The 17,582-nt window shown below is 46.4% G+C and overlaps 1 protein-coding gene across 9 annotated transcripts in view; it reads left to right on the top strand.

Annotated features, from left to right (window-relative positions):
• ARHGEF6 (Rac/Cdc42 guanine nucleotide exchange factor 6) overlaps nt 1–8,253 on the top strand; it is a 111,772-nt gene extending 103,519 nt beyond the window's left edge. For all 9 annotated transcript variants that reach the window (XM_082610090.1, XM_082610089.1, XM_082610087.1 and 6 more), the window contains 4 exons: nt 199–288; nt 2,781–2,880; nt 4,583–4,637; nt 5,791–8,253. In XM_082610090.1, the coding sequence (XP_082466216.1) occupies nt 199–288; nt 2,781–2,880; nt 4,583–4,637; nt 5,791–5,931 (386 nt within the window). In that variant the 3' untranslated portion in view covers nt 5,932–8,253. The remainder of the gene's footprint in view (nt 1–198; nt 289–2,780; nt 2,881–4,582; nt 4,638–5,790) is intronic.
• The last annotated feature ends 9,329 nt before the right edge of the window (nt 8,254–17,582 follow it).

Raw genomic sequence — 17,582 nt, 5'->3', positions numbered from 1 at the left:
AACTCACTGGTGCTCCATCCCTTTCCCAAGGTGGATGTGTCTCTGCTGCACCATGCCAGCCGGTCAGCTTTTTCTCCTGCCTTTCATTAAGGCCATTGGTCAGAGAAGCCAGTGCCTAGCACCCGAGTGCACTACATCATTTCTAGGGTCCAGAGGCATGTATCTCCCTGAGGAGTCACGATTCCTTACAATTGACAGGTACGGCTGCTCTGGAAGAGGACGCTCAGATTCTGAAAGTGATTGAAGCCTACTGTACCAGTGCCAACTTTCAACAAGGCCACGGCTCAAGTAGGTTCCCCCAAACCAATTTCTCTAATGAGTGATGTTTCTTTGCTACTGCTCACTGCCTCTTAGAAAAAAGAAGAGCAACCCAGATGGGCTGCAGGGTGTGTAAAGCAGGTGACTTGCAGCAGAGGGGCGGGCCCAGGGCTGCATCTTTCAGATAAGCTGGTTTTAGCTACCAAGCGGTTTGTTTACCCACTGTTTCTTTTCACCCAGAGACAAAGAGAGATGCAAGAGTAAAAAAGTTGGAGGTGATAGAAATGAAAATAAATTTTTTTTAAAGTCACTCTCCTTTGAAGTACGCAGATACCTTCACCAACACTAGTTAGGAATTAAAGAGCCCAGAGAGTTCCTGTGTCTGTGAACTGATGCTAATCTCTTCTTATAGGCAGATTTGGAAAGGAAGTCAAAATACTATCTTTGATCAGCTGCATATTTAAGCAAACAGAGCTTCACCAAACTCAAGTTTCAGAGTTGCTCTGAAAATCTGGAAATGTAGCTGCTTAGCAGGGCCTGTTGAGAATGTCTACAATTTATCAGGGAGCCATTAGGTGAGGGTATTTCCCCCAACAACTTTCAGGCTACAAACTGAAAGCGAGATAATACTTTCTGATTCATCCTTGTGCTTTTAGAAAAGCCAGGTCACATCGCTTATGTCCTTGGTCTTTCATTATTATGGACATTCAGGATACCTGGTGTGAGGGTCTTGCATCTGTGTAAGAGATAAGCTCTCCATAATGTTCCATCTGGACAGCCACTGAACCCTGGCTTGAGTGTGGGCAGGGCTTCCTCAATGGACTGCCCTGACCGGTGCTTCCAAAGTAACATGTCTCTCAGGTCGTCATGGGGAAAGCATTCTATGTGAAAGTTGACACATTTGACTCTGAAGGGGGGACTGTCACACCTTCTGCTTCTCAGACCAAACGTGCCTCTGGCTTTGGGCACGCCCAGCCCTGATAACAAGGTTCGAGGAGTCAGGAAAAGAAAGTGAGAGCAGTTTTTATTGCAAAAACGAGGAAAGAGAGGGGGGCAAGGAGACGCCAGAAGCAGCAGCCCTCATACGAAATCTGACCTCACCGCCCGCCGCCTCCTGTCCTCCTCACACTGATAGAGATGGGAGATTTGCTCAGAGGTGCGGGCAGGCATTCTGGCCTCAGGAGTCTCATTTCCCCCCACCCCCGTCCTCTCTGGCCTCCCTTTTTTTTTTTTTTTTTTTTTTTTTTTTTTGCGGTACTCGGGCCTCTCACTGTTGCGGCCTCTCCCGCTGCGGAGCACAGGCTCCGGATGCGCAGGCTCAGCGGCCATGGCTCACGGGCCACAGGCTCCGGATGTGCAGGCTCAGTGGCCATGGCTCACGGGCCCAGCTGCTCCGCGGCATGTGGGATCCTCCCAGACCGGGGCACAAACCCGTGTCCCCTGCATCGGCAGGTGGATTCCCAACCACTGTGCCACCAGGGAAGCCCCCTGGCCTCCCTTTTATGTGTGCAAAGTGTCTAGCATAGTGCTTGGCACGTGGTAAGTACTTTCACATCCTGGTGACCGACACCCTCCATCCCTCTCCAGCCAGAAGTCCTGCACCCGTAGAAGCGGCCGCTATTGTTTCTTGCTGCATCCAGTTGGTTGGTTAGTCGGCCAGTCTGCTATGCACTTATTAAGCACCTACGAAGTACTGGGCCCTGAGGAAGGCAGAGACACATCCACCTCGGGAAAGGGATGGAGGTTGAGTGAAGGCACTGAGTGTTCACAACTGGAAGGAACTTGGCTTAGAAGAGAGGAAGCCAGTGGCTCTGAGAGGAAGGATCCAGAAGGGAAGGGGAGGTTGCAGGTGCAGGAGAGCTGTCTGGTCAGGTCCCATGGCTGCTCTGTCACCTCTTCCATCCCAGAGCCTGGAGATGGTGAGCAGAGAGCAGTAAGGACGCCTGCATCTTTGCTGCTATTGTGATTATCTCCCCGACGCCCCCTCTACCCTCCATCAAAATGGTCTTCACCGACCCTGCTTCACCCTGTATGATGGTAAAGAGAACAAATGGGAGTGAATGATGCTTCTGAGGCCCTTTAAGCATGCTGCATCCCAGTGCAGTGCTACGTTCTGCATGATGTTTACTCAAATACAAAACCCACAGGGTGTGGCGTGCCGTTCCCCAGAGATGCGCAGGGAGGAATGGTCACTGGCTGGCTCTTTGCTCTGGAAGAGGCAAAACAGGAAATGATGGGGTCTTGGTTGAGGACAGTTCTCACAGCGGCCTTTTCACATTGTGTTTCTGAATATAAAATGTGCCCCTGGCCCCCGGGATTGAATCAGTGTATTTGGCCATTTCGAATTTCTCCCGTCAGGAGGATTTCGTCAGCAAATGTTGGATGACTACTCTCGGGGTGCCAGGCAGCCAGATGCCGTCAACAAAGACCCCTCAAAAACAACAGTAGAAAGGAACTAACCCCCAACAAATAGTCTCCCCTAGTAAACTCCCTCCCTTGCCTCTTGCCGCCCTTGTCTGTAGGTGCTCGCAAGGATTCAGTTCCCCAAGTCTTACTCCCCGAGGAAGAGAAACTCATCATTGAAGAAACCAGAAGCAACGGCCAGACCATCATTGAAGAAAAGTGCGTAGAGTGGGCTAAACCTTTTCTGATTTTTCTGGGGGCTGGAAAGAAGGTTCTGGCAGGGCAACATGGCTTTGGCCAAGCCTGCACGGAAGGACAGTCCCTCCTCATCTGAGAATATGGCCCTCTTGGCTGACTGTGCAGTTGGGAGCCTGGGGAGGGCTGCCCCCCAACAAAGGGAAGGGGAAAGGAGAGGCAGAGGAGGTCAGGAAGGGACTTCAGGGCATGCAAGAATACCACTCCACATGGGTTTTGGAGGCATTGGGAAGGCCATAGCACCAATTCCCTTGCCCAGATGGATGCCTCTCACATTTATTGGCTCAGGCACTGGATTTTCACATACTTGACCTCATTTAAACTCCTACCACAATCCTGGGAGATAAACGTTACTTTCACCACTGTTACAGATGAGGAAACTGAGATTCAGGGAAATTATGTCCCTGACTTAGCTTTGCACAGTAGTGAGGGTGACCTAACGGGGGAAAATCAGGTTAAGTACTTGTTTATACTTGAGTCATTTCTGAAGTCAGGCCTAAATTTGCATAGGACAGCGTGTTTCACAGTGCTTGGCATCGTCAATGTATTTTTCCGTCTGGTGTATGAAGTGATACGACCAAATGGTAAAGCACTTGGGCTCAAGAGAATAACAGCCCTGATTCAACTCCAGATTCTGGTACTTGTTAGCCGTGTGACCTAGAGCAAGTTCAATCACCTCTCTGTGCCTCAGTTTCCTCCTCTGTCAAATGGGTATGATAGTAATACTTTCAGGGTTTTGTGAGGTTAAATGGAATAAGAAGTACAAAGGCTAGCATATGATAATTACTCAATAAATGATGATCGTTATAATTACTATTATTATAGCTATATTAACCCCTACAATGACTTTATGAAGTTTTCAGGGAATGTGGTATTATCCCCATTTTGTATGTAAAGAAAATAATACCAAGAGAGGATGAGAAGAAAACTGGTTACCTAAGGTTAGAGGACTGGTAAGTCGTAGGGTCAGAACTGGAGCCCAGATCTCCAATGTCCTTGTCCAGGGAGAGAGCCAGAGAGGAAATGACTCTTCCACAGTTCTGCCAAGGTGCTTTATCCTTTTTTTGGAATATATGGAATCTTTTAGAAATAATGCCCCTGACTTTGTGTTTGTGTCATGTACGATGGGGTAGGGTCAGATAGGTGAGAAGGGCAATGCCATAGCACAGATAGCGTAGGATAGGCAGGGCCTGGTGACACCTCTCATTACAATATGTCAGGTGATGGTCCTTCCTGCCCCCAAGAGAGAAATCAAAACCTTATGAGGAGCCCTAGTGTCTTTTTTTTCTTGACTTTTCTTTTTATTTATTTTTAAAAATGGAAGTAGAGTTGATGTACTGTATTATATAAGTTACAGGTGTACAATACACTAGTCTGTTTTATTTTTTTAGTACTTGCCTAAGCTGGGAAGCAAACAGCAGAGGAGGAGGGAAGTGTAGAAAACGTGCGGTGACATGGTCTTAGAAAGAGCTTGTGTGATGCTGGTTGTTAGCCCATAAAAATGAGAAACACAAGGACCATTCATAGCAGTATCTCTTCCGATCCACCAGCAAGGCCACAGCTTTACAGGATCTGTATTTCTATAAAGCTGCTTTTCTTCTTAAGTATCACTTAACAATATCTCAGTGCCATCTATTAATCTATGAACTTTATCTTTGTGTTCTAGGAGCCTTGTCGATACTGTTTATGCCTTGAAGGATGAGGTCAAAGAGCTGAAACAGGTAATGAAATTCGAAAGTCGTTTTCTCAGATCCTAACGGGCCTGCTTCCTCTTGCCTGCTGTGCACTGATAGATGCCCTCAGGAGAAGGCCAGGAACAAGCTGGTGAGGTGGGGATTCTTAGTTCCCTTGTGTCAGCCAGATGGGTTTTGTTGATTTTACCACATGGTCTTGGGTTTCAATTTCTGAAGCTTGCTTATATACCTATTTAGGGATTTACAATAGGATCACAAACTTAGTTACAACTTTCATGTTCCCTGACTTTTGCAAACAGAATTTAAGAAAAGATAAGTCATTCATGAGCATGTAAGTGTAAACAGAACCATAAATCATGATTTGTGGGCCCCTCTGCAGCTCTGATCCAGTGCTCCATGAGGGACACTCTTCCTTGGGTTTGAGGACTGACTGTACCTGGTGACAGGGTAAAGGATGGATTGAAGGGAGAGAGACCAGAGGCTAGAAGACCACTTAGGAGGTTATTATAAAACTCAGGGTGAGACGTGATAAAGTCCTGAGCTGAGGAGGGAGAGCCGCTCAGGCTGCGGAGGAGGGACACAGATGTAAAGGAAGGCACATCACAGAGTTAGAGCCTTTGGAAAATGGCGCCATGATATGGGGATTAAGAAAGAGCCAGGGATGGAAGATGAGTCTTTTTACCTGGGTATCTACTTTGATATGGTGGTGCCCTTCACGGAAATCAAGAGCCACAGGAGGAAGAGAAGTTTGGGTGGTGGGGGAGATACTGAGTTCACTTTAGGACGTAATGAGTCTGAGGTGCTTGTAACACATCTAAGTTGGCATTGGGGACTGTGGACCTGGTGCTCATGAGCTGAGATAAGGTCAGTACCATAGGGGGAGGCCCCTATGTAGTTATTTGAGTTGAAAGAGAAGAGACACTAAGTGAAAAGTGTGTTGAATTAGAAGAGGGCCAGGGCCAGAGCCCTAGAGAATGCTTGTATTATATTTCAAGGGATGGTCAGCGAGAAGTAGAACCATCAAGAACCATCAAGAGGCTGCCTTGTCTTAGAAGCTGAGGGAGAGGAGCTTGAGGCAGGAAAGTGTTGTCAGTGGTGAAGGCTGCCAAGAGACTGAGCAGGAGGGGCCCTGAGGCGGGGTCCCTTTGTTTGGTAACCAACCAACCTTTTCCCATCATAGGAGAATAAAAGAATGAAGCAGTGCCTGGAAGAAGAGTTGAAATCAAGAAGGGACCTAGAAAAGCTGGTCCGGAGGCTGTTGAAGCAAACTGATGAGTGTATTCGGGCCGAGTCCAGTAGCAAGACCTCCATTCTCCCATAACCATCACAGTGCGGCTGACAGAGGGTGCCCACAGGGCATCGGGAAATGTCCAGCTGAGTGATCTGACTCAGTTTGCTCACTTCTCTGGTTTTTATTTTGTATCTTAGTCTCTCTCTCTCTCTCTCTCTCTCTCTCTCTCTCTGTGTGTGTGTGTGTGTGTGTGTGTTTGGTTCAGTGTTTGTTGCTGTTTGGTTATTGGTTGGTTGTTTATTTTTTTTGACAGAGGTCAAAGCAAGAGGGGGTGAACATCTCCCCATTTTTTTCCATTCAGTAAGAAAAGGGAAGCTAATGTAGGCAAATGACTTACATGGTCTTCAGATGGCTTTCAATTCATAGTGCCTCTTTACCAGCCATTATCTCGGGTCACTCATTTTGGGCTGGCTGCTGTCCCAAAGTGGCCGGCCGTGGCTTATTAAATGTGAACTTGACTTTCTCCCCCAATGCTTTCCTGTTCCTGGCAGCCCCTCAGTACCTGATTTACTGAAGGCAACACTTCTGGAACTCTGACTGACGTAGGGTGAAAGGCTAACACGTTTGCCCAGTGATCCAGCTGCCCTTCCCTGGGCCGTCCTCAATGCACACTTTTTTTAATGACTACCCTATTTTGTCTATAAGACCAAGAAAACTGTAGTGTCCTCCCTCCTTTCGTGTTGGTTTACATTTTAACTCTGTGGGACAGAAGCTCTGGTCACCCATGCCAACACCAAATCCATTAGCAAATTGCACTGGACAGTCCTCCCCTTCAGTAGCAGAGTTGCCCATCTCTTGCCAGTGCATGATGGGTTTTGTCCCTAACCTTCTACCTTGTGTGTACGTTTTCTATTTCCCCAGTGCTTTTAGCCAAGCATACCAAGTGGTGTGTCGACTGGTATGTGTGTGCTTTGCTTTTTAAAAATATAGACTGTGAGCACTTACTTTTTTCTACATCACATATTCAAATTGCGACTTCTCATCCTTCAGTCTACACTTGAGGAGATGTTGTGCCCTAGCAGACAGCTTTAATTCCCTTGATTGCTCTACCATATATGCTGTGAGGAGCTGTGATAGTCATCAGCCTCTTCGAGTAGGACTCTAAGCATTATTTGCAGAAATGTGCTGTTGGCCCAGTTTGTATGGCCAGAAAGAAAGGGCCCCTCTAGTAGCTGTGTGCTGGCTACTAGTGAAGCTGTTTATCTGGAACTGGTTTACTCAAGTTGCTCATTGAATCAAACCCTCGCCTTTGTACGTATCTGGGAAATTAGAACTGTGATAAACCAGGTTTAGAAGAGGGTCACAGGAGGGCAACACGCATCCAAATTCAGCACAGTTGAAAGTTGGCCTGGGGCTGTAGGACAGAGCAGTGCAACCTGCCCCTGTCTGTCCCAAAGATGGGAAGTTTGATGAGGTGGAGGAGATCGCTGGAAAGAGAGGCCAAGGACCAGTGGACTGAGCAAAGTTGTCTCCCAGATACATTTGATGGGTGCCTATAAATGTGGGTTTTGCAAATGTTGTTTAGGAACCAAACTTGAAGCTTGAACTCCCCAGCTTGTTAAGCCCTTTTCCTTTCTAGTACAGGGTGGGTCTCAATTCCCATAACTACATGGTACGGGGCTGTTGACTGCTTGCTGCACAGCAGAAATTACACCATCCACGGGAAAGGGACTGTTCCTGCAGATCAATCTCAGCCAACCACACCCAGCTGTCTTTGGAAGCTGAAGACCGAACAAGATTGCTAGGAATGGCTGTTGTTCTGTTTTTAGCCCAACTGTTTAGAGATGCCGTCCTTCATCTCCAAATGGAAAACAACAGTAACGGCAACACAGATCATAGCATCTGCCCTGTCTGTGGTTAGTCAATGGCTTGCAATAAATGTGCAAACTATATCCATAGGAAACATTTTTGTGATTACAAAGTACTTTAGTTGATAAGGTATATAGGATTGCTTAAAATATTGAAAGGTCTTTATTTTAAAGTGACGTGTCCATATGCATGTTTTGGGGACGTGGCCCTTCTGATGAGAGGCCCTGTGTACTCTGAGTAATGTAGCTTGTGCAGAGTGGTGTCCACGCTCACACTCAATAATCCTATATGGGAAGTGAAGCCATGTTAACCTGACAGCAGTGTCTCCATAGTTGTGTTGTTTACAGTACTCTATAAATGGGTCCCTGTTACTCTGTAGTCAAACTGCTGCCCTTCGAGGCCTTTCAGTTCCTCTTCTGTCATGTCCCTTCTTACACAGCTCAAATTTTCTAACTTGTTTTTATTTTGAAGACTTTTAAAATGGACATTTTCAATAAATAAGAATAACAATGCTTTATAAAACAAGTCCTGTGTTTCTTCTTCATTTTCTTTTTCTTTTTTGCTAGCTGGTGTGTAGAAAGATTTCTCATGCTGTGTCAGCTTCCTCTTCTGTTTCCCTCATTAGCTATCCATGCTCATCAGGCCCCTGAACCAGCTTCTACCTTTTTCACTCAGGGCAGATGATATTTGTTCCCCACTTTAAAGAGATAATACACCTATTGAGAGAGAACCTTCTGTAACTTCTCCACCCCTCTCCTCCTGCCCCCAACCTATAAACTGTCTGTACCTCTTCTCACCATTTTCCTTCCAATATAAGAGAAAGAGATATTCACTTTCTTGTTCAAGCTTATCCCTTGATCTTTAGTCTTGTTTCCATCCCTCTTTGTATTTTGCAGGATTTTGTCAATTTTGCTCTATTTTGACCAGAGGTGGAATGCTGGTGTCAGCGGTCAGGATGAAAATATTTGCTCCACCCTCAAGACAGATGCACTGGATATTATCTGTTGCTACTCAGCATCCATTCCTCTCCCCCACCCGCAACCCCAAGGCTAAAAAAGCACCTATCCCAGACGCCCTTGCAGCTAGGGTTCCGATACAGTGTGGGTTCTGATACATTTTCAGTTCTGCCAATGAGATGCCTTTGTGCAATGTTTGAAAGGCTTCAGTTAGGCAGAGGCTATCTTCCTGGAGCTTGTTGGCTGGCAGGAGGTTCCAAGGATATGTTCGTGGCTTCTGTACTACCTATGGGTGACAGACTGTAGTGGCAGCAGCATCTTCTGAAACTGGATTTGTATTACAGCTACTGTGTTATGACCTTGAAGCCATAGTCAGTGGAAGCCCCCTGACTTCCACTTCTGTAGCTGTCTATTTTTTTTTTTTTGACTGCATTGGGTCTTAGTTGCTGCGCATGGGCTTTCTCTAGTTGCGGCGAGCGGGGGGCTACTCTTCGTTGAGGTGCACAGGCTTCTCATTGCAGTGGCTATTCTTGTTGCAGAGCATGGGCTCTAGGCACACGGGCTTCAGTAGTTGTGGCACGTGGGCTCAGTAGTTGTGGCTCACGGGCTCTAGAGCACAGGCTCAGTAGTTGTGGCACATGGGCTTAGTTGCTCCGCAGCATGGGGATCTTCCCGGACCAGGGCTCAAACCCATGTCCCCTGCATTGGCAGGAGGATTCTTAACCACTGCACCACCAGGAAAGCCCCTGTAGCCGTCAATTTTATAGGCACCTGATATTACCTTTCTGCTTGAGATCACCTCAGCGTAGGGAGCCGAAGCAATAGCTGTCACATGGCACCTCCCATGTGCTAGGCTCTGCACTCTTTTACATAGTTAAGCTCCTGTAACCCTTGCAACAACCCTATGAGGTATTCACTATTGTTATCCTCATCTTACAAGTGAACAAAGGTACAGTGGTTGAACAATATGCTAGTATGTATGGAGCAGGGATTTGAAACCCTGGTCCATCTGCCTCTCGAATCCATGCTCTTGCTACTGCATCTCCTCCTCTGCACTTGGTACTTGCCGAGTCAGCTTCTACCTCGGCCATCTACTCTCCTGAAGTCACTGATGAGCTCTTACTGACAAATCCAGGGAGTGCTTTTCAATACCCATCTTGACCTCTCTGCAGTTTCTGACCCTTGCCTCCTGGATAAATCTCTCCTTCCTGGGCTTTCATGATCCCAGCTTTCCTGGCATTCATTCAACCTTTCTGACCACCCCAAAGTCTCCTTTGCTGGATCTGCCTCCTGCCTGTCCCCTGAATGTTGCTGATCCTTGATGCTCTTTGCCTCTTCTCTTCCTTTCTATAGCCTCTTCCTGGACAACCTTGTCTATTCCTATAACTTTATTCATCAAAGTGTAGATGACTCCCTGGTCCATATTTTTCCATCCTGACCTTTTCTCCTGAGCTCCAGACCCGTGGATGCAGCTACCTTGTGGACATCTTAGCACCTCAAACTCAGCATGTCCCAAACTGTACTCCTAATTCATAGTCCTAGATCTGCTCTTCCAATGTTTCCTATCCCAGTACATAGCACCCCTGGCCACTTAGTTGCCCGAACTGGAAAAACAAGTATTGTCCTTTATTCCTTCCTCTCCCTAAACCCTGTATAAATTTATACATTAACCCTTTATACATTTAGTCATCAAGTCTTACCATTTTTAACTCTGTTGTAACCCCTGAACTTCTCCCCATCCTCTGTTGCCTATTTTTGATGCTTATCAATCATCTCTCTCTCAGACTAATGCATCTCTTTGCCTCTTGTAGTCTAGCCTCTTTGGTGCCAATAGTCTGGCCTCTTTGGTGCCAGTAGAATGATTATCTAAAAGATCTATGTCATTCACCTGTTTAAAAATTTAATCTCTTGCTACTCCCCACCACACTCAGTAAAGTTGGATCTCCTTGAATTTCTCTTAAGTTGCATAATATGCCATTTGCCCTGCCTCGAATCCCTTTCCCATCCCTGTCCATCAAGCAAATGCATTCCTTTCCATTTAGAGTCAGCTCAAGTATCTATGTGAACTCCTGATTTCTAAAACACATGTACATGTGTATCTCTGCATGTATATGTGTACATTTATATGTATGTAGTGTGTATGTTTGTATGAATTAGGGTTGCCAGATAAAATACAAGGTGCTCAGTTGCATCGGAGTTTCAGCTGTACATCAAATAATGTTTTGGTATAGATCATGTCCCAAATATTGCATGGGATATATTTATATTAAGTTTTTCAATGTTTACCTGAAATCCAAATATAACTGGGTATCCTGAATTTTTTTTTTTTTTTTTTTTTGGCTGTGTTGGGTCTTCGTTGCCGTGCACGGGCTTTCTCTAGTTGCGGCGAGCAGGGGCTACTCTTCTTTGAGGTGTGCGGGCTTCTCATTGCAGTGGCTTCCCTTGTTGTGGAGCATGGGCCCTAGAGCACGAGGGCTTCAGTAGTTGTGGCACATGGGCTCAGTAGTTGTGGCATGCGGGCTCAGTAGTTGTGGCATGCAGGCTCTCTAGAGCGCAGGCTCAGTAGTTGTGGCACGTGGGCTTAGTTGCTCTGCGGCATGTGGGATCTTCCTGGACTAGGGATTGAACCCGTGTCCCCTGCATTGGCAAGTTGATTCTTAACCACTGCGCCACCAGGGGGGTCCCTACCCTGAAATTTTACTTGCTAAGGCTGACAGCTTTAGTACCTACATGAGTATACATAGGTGTCTAAACGCATACATTTCCTAGGAGAAGTGACATCCTAATAGCAATGAACACAGCTGTGCCCAGAACTTGGTTTCTAAACACTATACTCTGCACTGGAACGAGGGCTCCTTGGAGAAATGGCCGATTATATGGCTGAGGCAGGAAAGGTACAAGATGAGCCTGGAACATCTTGTTCTGCCAGAAAGTAATGCTCAGAAATATGATAGGGGCATGTTACAAAGACACAGGTGCAAACTTGAAGAGGCTCTTACTGGCCAAATAAGGGAAAATTTGAGCACGAAAATACAGTAATGAATTTGAAAACATTGGAAAGAGTAGAAATCTATGTGTCCATATCAATAAATAAGTAAGTGGGGAGAAAGGGAAGGCTCTTGTTTACAGTACCATGCTGAGGGTTGACTTGTAAACATGGAAGGAACGCTGGAGTTGGAAAATCCCCGTTTTGCAGCCATCATAGTAAAGACTGATTCAGGCAAAGATTATCACTGGGTGTTAAAATATAGAGGGAAACTTTGATGATGAGCAAGTTACTTGTATGGTCTTAAAGTGTTTCCCCAAAGAGTGCTTACTAGTTGCAAGGTGGAAAATAGTAACTCTAGATAGAGTGGGGAAATTGGACAGCACTTTAACTGAGTGATCAAAATTCACATCAACAATGAGAGGCAGGGACTTCCCTGGTGGCGCAGTGGTTAAGAATCTGCCTGCCAATGCAGGGGACATGGGTTCAAGCCCTGGTCTGGGAAGATCCCACATGCTGCGGAGCAACTAAGCCCATGCGCCACAACTACTGAGCCTGCACTCTAGAGCCTGTGAGCCACAACTACTGAGCCCACATGCCACAACTAGTGAAGCTTGTGCACCTAGAGCCCATGCTCCACAACAAGAGAAGCCACTGCAATGAGAAGCCTGCGCACTGAAACAAAGAGTAGCCCCCGCTCGCTGCAACTAGAGAAAGCCCGCGAGCAGCAACAAAAAACCAACACAGCCAAAAATAAATTAATAAATTAAATAATTAATTTTAAAAAACAGTAGGAGGCAAACGGCCGTCATGTGCCTCCAGATGTGATACGCTGAGAAGGACACAACATCATTTATGTAGTTTTCCATCCAGGAAAGCATAACCTGAATTTAATCATGAGGAAACATCAGACAAACTCAAAATAAGGAACACTCTTTTTTTTTTTAAAGGGGACAGATTGTTACTATATTAGTCTAAAAAGTCAATGTCATTAAAGACAAAGATTGTGGGCTTCCCTGCACAGTGGTTAAGAATCCGCCTGCCAGTGCAGGGGACATGGGTTCGAGCCCTGGTCCAGGAAGATCCCATATGCCGCAGAGCAACTAAGCCCATGCGCCACAACTACTGAGCCTGCGCTCTAGAGCCTGTGAGCCACAACTACTGAGCCCACGTGCCACAACTACTGAAGCCCGCACGCCTAGAGCCTGTGCTCTGCCGCAAGAGAAGCCACCATAATGAGAAGCCCACGCACCGCAAGGAAGTGTAGCCCCCGCTCGCTGCAACTAGAGAAAGCCTGCACACAGCAACAAAGATCCAACGCAGCCAGAAGTAAATGAATAAATAAATTTATATTTTAAAAAAAGGACAAAGATTGTGGAAATGTTCCAGATTAAAGGTGACTAAAGAGACATGACAACCGAATGCAATACCGACCCTAGGATCCCGTGCTGGAGGGGAAAATGCTATAAAAGATATTATTGGATGACTTACCTGAATTGGAATACAAATGGAAGATCAATATCAATGTTAAATCGACTGAAGTTGATAACTGTACCTGTGGTTATAAACAAGAATTTCTTTATTCTTAGGAAATACACGCTGAAGTATTTAGGGGTGAAGGCCGTGAGGTACACAACTTACTCTTAAATGATTCAGAAACCACTTTTTATTTGTACTGTTCTTATTTTTGCAACTTTTCTGTACGTTTGAAATAGTTTTCAAATAAATTAAAAAAAAAAAAAAAGCTCAAGCATTGCCTCCTCAGGGAATCCAGACTCCATCACACTGCACTTTATTTGCTTGTGTCTTTTTCCACACTGAATGTTAATTACCTTAAAAGTGGGAGATAGGCTCCTTTCATCCATGTAAATTCGGGGCCTAATACAGGGTCAAGCCCATAGAACCTACTCAAGAAATATTTGTTGAGTGAGCCAACTTTCCCCATAATTTGAGGTCTCTGCTGTTTGTCTGGAAGAATTGTGAAGACTTGCCTTGGTGCCAATAGCAGAAGGCCAGTGGGGTTCTAAGCTTTCAGCAACCTCCAAGCCTGCAGGGTCCAGTCTGACCCAGCTCTTGGCATGCAGGTGACCTCGGCCAAGCTGTAGAGCCAGCCCCTCTGGGCAAGCAACTCAGAGGGAAGTTTCTGTCTGCCAGATGAGCACAAAGGCTCTTCCTAGATTGGGCTTCAGCGTGTGCTCTTTGACCTGTACACCGAGATCCTTTCTCACACAAGGCCCCCTGTGAGCTGACTCCTACTGCTGCTCCCCTGGACCTTTTATCCAGCTTCACAATCTCTGCTTTCGTATGTTCTGTGCTCTCCCTCTGGTCCTCCTTTCCTCCCTGTGGCCCCTCCTCCTCTCAACGTCCCTCAAGACTCAGTCTGTGCCACCTGTCCTGGAAAGCCTTTCCTGACACCTATCTTGCCCCGCTCGTCCGAGTTACATGTCCTTCCCATGTATCCCCTGTTACACTGGTCCTGACCCCCGCTGCAGCATTCACGCTGGGCTTTCAACATTTGCACACCTGTGATGCAAAATTCCGTAAGCTACTTGAGGGCAGGGACTGGATCATATCCATCGAGTGCATAGCACAGAACGTATCATCCCAATCAGTGTTGGATGGGTGGGTGAATGGATAAAAAACCAAGTCTAACTCCTAGTAATAAGAAATGTGAATCAGGGACTTCCCTGGTGGTCCAGTGGGTAAGACTCCGCACTCCCAGCACAGGGGGCCGGGGTTCGATCCCTGGTCAGGGAACTAGATCCTGTATGCATGCTGCAAGTAAGAGTCCACATGCTGCAACTAACAGTCCACGTGCCATAACTAAGACCCAGCACAGCCAAAATAAAAATAAATAAATAAGTAAATAAACAAACAAATAAATAAATAATGTGAATCAGATCGAAGATGTGTTAAAGGTTTCATGTTGGATTTCAGAGAGGTTTACCATCAGAGAGGTAAAGAAGATAAGAGTGAGTGACCAAAAATTATTGGACTTTAAGTGGGGTTACATTAACAGGAAAAATATGACAGATAACTTAGTGGAACTCCAGGAATGGGGAATGGAAAGCAACTATATATTTAACTGGTTTTCTTGAAAGTTGCTGAATTGCCTCTTGGGGTTACTCAGAGAAGTGTGGTATGGAAGAGGGAAGTTTTTTATTTAATTTATTTTTATTGAAGTATAGTTGATTTACAATGTTGTATTAGTGTCTGGTGTACAGCAGAGTGATTCAGTTATACATACATATACGTATTCTTTTTCATATTCTTTTCCATTATGGTGTATCAGGGGAATATAGTTCCCTGTGCTATAAGGTAGGACCTTGTTGTTTATCTTGGAAGGGGGAAGTTTATAGGCTGATGTCCTCTAGATTGAGAACTAGTGATCATAGTTTTGTTTTTAAACCTTCCTAAATATCGTAAAGATGAAACTGCTCAAGCCTACTGAAAAATTTGGCAACCCCCAGCCTCCGATGGTTAATCGTTTTTGACAAGGAAACAATAAGAAAGAGTCTTTGCTACACACAGGCCTGCTCTAGTGTTCGGTATGTACTCTAATCTTGCCTTTTTTCTTTTCCTTTTTTTTTTTTTTTTGCTTTCACTTTGCTTCAAATTGGGTGTGGTCTTTGGTCTACTACATGGGCAAGGCCTTTCATGTGTACCTGGGCCGCCAGGCATTCATTCGCCTTAAGATGCCATCCTGTTTACCTATGCCACTGGGTGCAGGCTGGTGTGCTGCGGACCACGTGGAGACCCACCTTAGTGCTCTTTATAGGATAATCTGTTCCAGAGAGCAGACTCTGCTAGGGGCTTTCTGGGAATGGTCTCATGAAATTCTCATAAACTTTGCAAAGGATGTATTCTTAGCATCCCCACTTTACAGGTGAGGACACTGAGGCTCAGAAGAGATAAAATGACTTGTCTGTGGAGCCTAGATGTGCTTCACAGAAAAAAAGAACATAATAAAATCATGTTCCCTTTTTGTGTCTCCAAGTACTTCAGACTGCTTTAAAGGCCAAAGGCAGTGCAAATTCTTGCTTTAACCAACACAGAAGTATTTCATGGACTCCTGGTTTAGAAGCAGCTCCCGGCATCAGAGGAAACACCTCCACCCTGTAAGTGCTGTGAGCCTAAGTGTGTGTGGGGGGGCAGCGGGGAGGGGAGGGGAACCACAAGCAGAGAAAATAGCATTCCCATCTTCCCTAAGGCAGGAAAGCGTTTGTAGCCTTGCTTAGAGGAAATGAGGGTTGAAACTTAACGCACTGAGAGAGGTATTGGCAGGAGAAGAAATAAGTTAATTATTTGGGTCTTTATTCTGAGGTCGTTAAGAAGTAGGGGAGTGGTGACATCAGAATTGTATTTAAGAATTGCTTCCACTGCGGGGGGCACGGGTTCGATCCCTGGTTGGGAAACTATGGTTCCATATGCCGCGTGGTGCAGCCAAAAAGAAAAAGAATTCGCTCTCGCCTCTGGCCGCACATGGAGAATGGATGAGAGGGAACAGGGGTGGAGGCAGAGAGTCTAGGAGGCTGTTGTAATCTTCCAGAAGAGAGATGACAGGAGTTTGGACTAGGATCGTGACAGTGGAGACAGAAAGAAGTAGATTAAGAGGTATTTAAGAAATAAGGTTGATGTGTTGGGCTGGTAGGACTGGACGTGGGAGGGAGGGCAGTGAAGAGTCAAGCCTGGTTTCTGGCTCAGGAAGCGGGGGGGTGAGGCTGCCCTTCACCGGAATGGGCAACACAGAAAGTGGGTTCCATTGTGGACAGGGGGAGATCAACGGTTCCATTTGGATGCCTTGGATTTGACTCCTGGGCCCGCCATTCGGAAATGTGGGCAGAAGGGAACACAGTCTAGGGGGCAGGTCAGGACTAAAGGCATAACATCAGTAGCACGAAGGGGTCATTGAACCCATGCGCTGGGAGAGACAACCCCCTGTGAGCAGGTAGGACAGGAGGAGGAGAGGGGGAGGGATGGGCCCTGGAGTTCTCGGGAAGGGCAAGGGTGACATTAGGAGGAAGCCGTCTGAGGGGTTGAAGGCACTTGGCTATGTGAAGCTGGAGCTTAGGAGAAAGTTCTGGGCTGGGGCTGCGGGAACTGGCATTTAGAGGGCAGCAGAAAGCACGGGAGCAGAGGAGATCACCTAGAAAATTCGCGTTTCTGTGTCTATAGCATTCCTTCTGATAACAGATATTGTTAGCCATAGCCACATGGTTACTAGAAGTAGAGATAGTCTGGAAGATAATGATTTCCAAAGAAGAAGAAGAAGGGGGCGTGAAGTGCAGGGGCAAGGTTTAAGCAGAGGATGTGAGTGTATAAACACCATAAAAGGTTTGCCCAGGCTGGACATGAGTTCCCTTCTTATGACCCTCTCGCCCACCCATGGTTGTGCTCCAAAGTGGGCGCTCAGCTACCCTGAGGGAGGGACATTCATGGCCTGTGTATTGTCTTCTTCCCTCGGGACTGGGCCAAGCCCTCCCATCAGCTAGACCGGGTCCTGGCCTACCTGTGAGAATATCATGAGCAGTGTCTGCTCGCTGCCCCCCTTCCTTCAAGTCTTCCGTGTCGAGGGCAACGCTGAAGAAGGATCTTTGCTCCAGCGGACAAGATCGCACTGTGGACACATCCCTGACTGAGTCCCCAAATCCACAAATGTCACGAGGGCTCAGACCAAAGTTGTCTTGTTGGAGAAAGTATCCATACACAACTCAGCAAGTCTTTCTAGCACGACTTCAGCCTTGGGTTAGAAATTCATGCTCTAAGGCCTTCCAAGTCACTCAGCCAGGAGGGGACTGTGCCATCCAGAGGACCGAAGAGCAGGGCCAGCGGCTGAGAGATGCCCCCAACTCTCCTCATGCCCCTGTCTTATTGCTACAGTCATATTTTTCTGCATGGACACGTGGTATTTGCCTTAAGAAGGACCCCCT

The sequence above is a fragment of the Mesoplodon mirus genome (genome assembly GCF_964341445.2).
Source record: "Mesoplodon mirus genome assembly, chromosome: X".
In the NCBI taxonomy this organism is placed as follows: Eukaryota; Metazoa; Chordata; class Mammalia; order Artiodactyla; family Ziphiidae; genus Mesoplodon; species Mesoplodon mirus.
This window is presented reverse-complemented; position numbering and strand designations above follow the sequence as displayed.